This window comes from Arachis stenosperma, chromosome 8, assembly GCF_014773155.1.
Source record: "Arachis stenosperma cultivar V10309 chromosome 8, arast.V10309.gnm1.PFL2, whole genome shotgun sequence".
Taxonomy (NCBI): Eukaryota; Viridiplantae; Streptophyta; class Magnoliopsida; order Fabales; family Fabaceae; genus Arachis; species Arachis stenosperma.
In genome coordinates, this window is record NC_080384.1 from 55,048,483 (window position 1) to 55,054,500 (window position 6,018).

General features: G+C 36.6%; 1 protein-coding gene and 1 non-coding gene across 2 annotated transcripts; one reads left to right on the top strand and one right to left on the bottom strand.

The window, feature by feature from the left end:
- Positions 1–2,252: 2,252 nt before the first annotated feature.
- On the top strand, positions 2,253–2,340 carry TRNAS-GGA (transfer RNA serine (anticodon GGA)). Its single transcript has one exon. It is a non-coding gene; the product is annotated as a tRNA-Ser (tRNA).
- Positions 2,341–2,552: 212 nt separating this feature from the next.
- On the bottom strand, positions 2,553–3,506 carry LOC130946258 (photosystem II CP47 reaction center protein-like). Its single transcript, XM_057874930.1, has one exon. The coding sequence runs from the start codon at positions 3,489–3,491 to the stop codon at positions 2,553–2,555; it is 939 nt and encodes a 312-aa protein (XP_057730913.1). The 5' UTR covers positions 3,492–3,506.
- Between the last annotated feature and the right edge of the window lie 2,512 nt (positions 3,507–6,018).

A 6,018-nucleotide genomic window follows, 5' to 3' on the forward strand; every position in this document is an offset into this window, starting at 1 on the left:
AAAAAAAAAACTAAAATTGACTATCAAAATTAATTATTAAGATAAAATATTTATTAAAAAATAAAATATATATTAAAAATAAATTAAATTATATATATATGGTGAATAATTTTAATGTATAAATATTTTTTTTTTATTCATTCGATCCACTTAATTTATAGCATGAGCAATACATGCAGAAGCAAATAAAGCATGATGAACCTCCACCTCCATCCTCACCTCCACCACCAACGCCATATATCATCAAGATTCAAGAAACTAGCTAGAAAAGGGACAAGAACACAAATTGGAATGGGGGCATTAACATGTGCACATTTGACTAACTGACAAAGGACAAGGACGACACTTGGTTCTAGCTAGCTTGTCACTGCTCATATATATATATATATATATGCGATTATTAGATGTCTAATTGTCCAGGCGGTAATGATAGTTTCTTGTACCTGAACCGGTGGCTCACTTTTTCTAAGTAATGGGAAAGAGGACTGAAACATGCCACTGAAAGACTCTACTGAGACAAAGATGGGCTGTCAAGAACGTAGAGTAGGTAGGATGGGTAGTTGGTCAGATCTAGTAGGGATCGTACATGGACGGTAGTTGGAGTCGGCGGCTCTCCTAGGGTTTCCTCATCTGGGATCCTGGGGAAGAGGATCAAGTTGGCCCTTGCGAACAGCTTGATGCACTATCTCCCTTCAACCCTTTGAACAAAATGCGGTAAAAGGAAAGAAAATCCATGGACCGACCCCATCGTCTCCACCCCGTAGGAACTACGAGATCACCCCAAGGACGCCTTCGGCATCCAGGGGTCGCGGACCGACCATAGAACCCTGTTCAAAAAGCGGAACGCATTAGCTATCCGCTCTCAGGTTGGGCAGTAAGGGTCGGAGAAGGGCAATCACTCATTCTTAAAACCAGCATTCTTAAGACCAAAGAGTCGGAGGTAAAAATGAATTTCGTTCGAGTACCCGAAAATAATATTCTAAAGCTTTTGTATGTTCTCCGTTACTTGTGTGAATAAGGCCTATGTTATAAAGTATATAACTTCGATCATAGGGATCAATTTCCAGTCGCATAGCTTCATAATAATTCTGTAAAGCTTCTGCATAATTTTCTTCAGATTGCGCTGACATCCGTTACGGTCGTCATTCAGTTCAAAGAATCTCCGCTCCAGAACCGTACGTGATATTTTCATCTCATACGGCTCCTCCTTTATGTGTATAATGAAAAAAAATGAATACATTAAATCAAAAAAAGATTCCAGTATTCTCTCTCATTATCACCTGTGTGGCTAGTGTTTTTACAAGAAATCTCTAGCCAACCTTCCTGTAAAAGATCTTTTCTTAACATCAAGTTTGTTGGTACTGGATAAAAAGGATAACTCCAACAATATCTTTGTCCTCAACGCCGCTTAATTTCCCGGAATTAGTCACTTCAACACCCTTCGATGGTTATACGGGTATCCAAAAATACGAACGAGATGGATGTTTGTTGTCCCAACCATTCTTGTTAGTTCCGATCCCGAAAAGAAAGGAAGAATTTTTTTACAAAGTTTTCGTGTTGTCGATTCCTAATCGTAGTGCTTCTTCCCCCATGCCGCCTATTGCTACTAGTGGAGTAAGGTTAATCTAACTCCATAATATAGGTATAACCTTTCGCTTAATACTAAAAATCTATAATTGAAGCATATGAGGCTGCATTAATCGGGGATACACAACAGAAGGAATTTCTTTTTTATTTGTAAACTTCACCTTCAGCAAGCGACGGTTTTTTGCCATTTTTTTACGAATAAAGTAATGTGTCTTTCTCATAAGACTGAGATCGGTAAAAACAATAATCAAATCGCACCATCTCTGTAATAAGTAAATGCCTCCTTTTCTCCCGAGGTTGTCGGAATTATTCGTAATAAGATATTGGCCACAATAGAAAAGGTCTTGTCAATAAAATTTCCATTTATCCGAGATCTAGGCATAGGTAGGAATCCATTCGAAAATTGAATTCTTTATCGCGTCTCGCGTGAGAAAAAAGAATCCCACAAACAAAAGAATTGTACAATACAAATAGTACGAAATAACGTAAAAAAGGACTCATTAATGAATTTTTTTAGCCTACGGCCTAGAAGTTGGTTTTTTTTATAAACAAAAAATTATTTCGTATAGGTCGAATTGATTATTTATTTTATATGGGCGCCTATCCAAAAATGGAATATGAATCATTCACTATTGCTCCGGTTTCTGGGCCATAATCATCATGGGGGAGAGATGGCCGAGTGGTTCAAGGCGTAGCATTGGAACTGCTATGTAGGCTGTTTGTTTACCGAGGGTTCGAATCCCTCTCTCTCCGTTAATTCATCAATCTGCAATATCTCAAATGCCAACGGATACCATTATTCCAACTTTAGTTGCTATGAATTTTCAATTCCAATTTTTTTGGTAATATGAAATGCAAAATACTGGAAAAAGTGGACAGGGAATGCAAATCGTCCTATATCCATGTAGATGATACCTGAATGAGCTAAAATTCTCGTATCAAAACTCTTGTTTTTTTAGTTAGTATTAAGTCTGACGAGAATAATATTCTACAACCAGCAATTCGTTGATTTTCAAACCAACCCATTGACTATCTATTATTTGATTTACTAATCCATTATATTGGAATGGATGAATGGTTAAATGGTTTGGCAATTCCTCACGTGGGGCTGAATCCAGAGAATTTTGAATCAGAGCTTTCGATTTTTGTTCATCTTTCGCTGTAAAAAATATAGCAGCGATACTACTGGAAAGGACGGTTTCAATATTTTCCATACGCAATCCTTTGTATAGACGTTGGGGTGGACGTACACTAAGATGGAAAAGGCCCGCCAATATGCCCAATGTCCCTGCTGCAATATGATGAGAGGCTATTCCCCCCGGAATAAAAGGATCAAAACCTTCTACACCCCATGCGGGATTTACGGATTGAACCCTTCCGGTTAGGCCATAAGGATCGGACACCCATATCCCAGGACCATACAATCCTGTTACATGAAATGCGCCAAAACCAAAACAAGCCACCCCTGCAAGAAATAAATGAATTCCAAAGATTTTTGGCAAATCCAAAGAGGGTTTGCCTGTACGTTCATCACAAAAGATTTCTAGATCCCAATAGACCCAATGCCAGATAGCCGCTAAAAAGCACAAGCCCGAAAACACAATATGTGCTCCAGCCACACCTTCATAACTCCAAATACCTGGATTCGGCGTAGTACCTCCTGTGATACTCCAACCGTCCCACGAATTGGTTATTCCTAAACGAGTCATGAAGGGTATAACAAACATACCCTGTCTCCACATTGGGTCAAGAACAGGATCAAAGGGATCAAAAACTGCTAATTCATATAGAGCCATCGAACCGGCCCAACCAGCAACCAGAGCCGTATGCATTATATGGACAGAAAGTAAGCGGCCGGGATCATTTAATACAACAGTATGAACACGATACCAAGGCAAACCCATGAGAATACCCCTCTTTTTTTTCAGCAAAAAATAGACACTATGTAACTTTATTGCACTAGAAAAAAGATACTAAAAAATATACTATGGAACCCCCTTTGCAGTCGATTATATCTAGTAAAGGATTTATATTTGTTCTAGGTTTTTAGAAAAAATAGAACAATTCTATTCAGTAGGAACAAAAAGAAGTGGATCTATTTTATTCTATATCCGATAAATAACAATACGCAATGGTGGTGTGGGAGGACGTTGACCAAATGAATAAAAAAAAGGGATAGTTATTACAAACAGGTTCTTTGAATGATAAAAAAAGATATGTTTGCATTCACGAATAAAAACACTCATATAGGAGCAACCTCCCCTTTTTTTATTTATCATTTATAAATACAATATGATAAAATAAAGAAAAATCAATTTTTAGACAATAAACCTTTACGTTTCCACATCAAAGTTACATATATTACTTCATTTTTGTTTTCCATTTTATGCTTATTGGTGTTACAAAGTTCCCTTTCGAAGTCCTGGAGAGGAAGATGCATCTTGGGTTGACATATAGTGCGACTTGTCAGATATATATGGGTTATATGGAATTTCTCCGTTTTCTCCACCGATTGAGGTATCCTCTCTTTCACCCCAAAAAATATTGATTGAATCGTCATAAATCTGGAGCGTGAAGTGTAATGAAGTTCAATTAGATCGATCTTTTAGTTTTTTAGGGGGTATCCAAATTAGTATCTCAATTTTGAATTATTTATGGTTGGCTTGACTGGACCAATAAATAAAATGAAGCATCCAAGCTCTGTTTAGACAAACCCAATTGGGTAATATACCAAGGATTACTACTTCTAGCATGTCATATATGTGAAAAAAGAAATTCAGAATCAGGGGGTTCGTAGCAAAAGCAAAAAGATGTGGTATTGCAGTATTTGTCCTATATGTGCAAATAAGAATTGGGCAGATCTTTACTCAGAGTAGAACAGAAACCTAAAAGAAAAGAATTGAAGAAGCCCATTCAGAAACAAGAAAATTACATTGTGATTTAATTTTATTTAGATTCGATCTCGATGAAAACAATACATCAATGAGGAGTTAGTTCAAAAAGTTAAATACATTCTATATGTATGGATAAAAGAAGGGCTCAAAAGTCCTCTTTATTGAAAAAAATAATTGTAAGAAAAAGACCTTTCCCTTCGTTAGAAATTCTAAAAAGTCCATTCTGAAAAAGAGTCATAAAGTAATAAAAAAGGAGTTGAAATCTACACATTGATTTATTTTGGCGATCTTTTGTGAACCGTATGCATCAAAAGATGCATGTACGGCTCTTAAAGGATAAAATCTTATCCTAATCAACCGACTTTATAGAGAAAGACTACTTTTTTTAGGCCAAGAGGTTGATAGTGAAATATCGAATCAACTTATTGGCCTTATAATATACCTTAGTATGGAGGACGAGAACAAAGATTTGTATCTGTTTATAAATTCTCCGGGCGGATGGGTAATACCTGGAATAGCAATTTATGATACTATGCAATTTGTACGACCCGCTGTACAGACAGTATGCATGGGATTAGCTGCTTCAATGGGATCTTTTCTTTTGGCAGGAGGAGAAATTACCAAACGTCTAGCATTCCCTCACGCTTGGCGCCAATGAGTCCTTTAAAAAAAAAGAAGACTATGCCTTCGCCAAATAAATATTAAGTAATAATAGTATGGCACTTCGAGTTCGATATTAATTTTTTCTCAAAAACCATTCGATTCTGTATCGAAAGAGTAGTATGAAAAAACCCGTGGTTACCATTTCATATGATCTATCGGAAGCCTATTTCAGTGTCACAAACTGTTTAGTTTTCAGTTTTTACACCGGAAAGGTTTAAACAATATTTATGTTATGCAAGAATATATATATATATATATATATATATATATATATATATATATATATTCTAACTATTTGAAAAAAAAAAGACACTTTGGGATTGCTGAAGAACAGACGAAATAATAAAGCAACGGAACCATCATAGTATTTTATAAATACTTCAAACAAAAAAGGAAGGATGGTTATTGGATCATTTACTGATGCTGATCTGGGTCTGATAGACCTAGTATTTGTTCTATTTCTTTGATGGAAGGTCTAAATCAATTTCATAGTAGAGCCGTATGCAATCCGCAAAAGATGTCTGTACGGTTGTTCGATTCTATCTTTTTTCTCTCTCTCGCCTTATCGTGCGGCAGAGAGGAAACCATTATTTTGTTATATCATTAGGGTAATGATCCATCAATCCGCTAGTTCTTTTTATGAAGCACAAATGGGAGAATTTATCCTGGAAGCAGAAGAACTACTAAAGCTGCACGAAACTATCACAAGAGTTTATGTACAAAGAACGGACAAACCTGTATGACTTGTATCCGAAGACATGGAAAGGGATGCTTTGATGTCAGCAGCAGAAGCTCAAGCCCACGGAATTGTTGATCTTGTCGCGGTTGCGAATTAGCAGCAATGATTCCGCGCAAATGCACGATTTTCTATTTT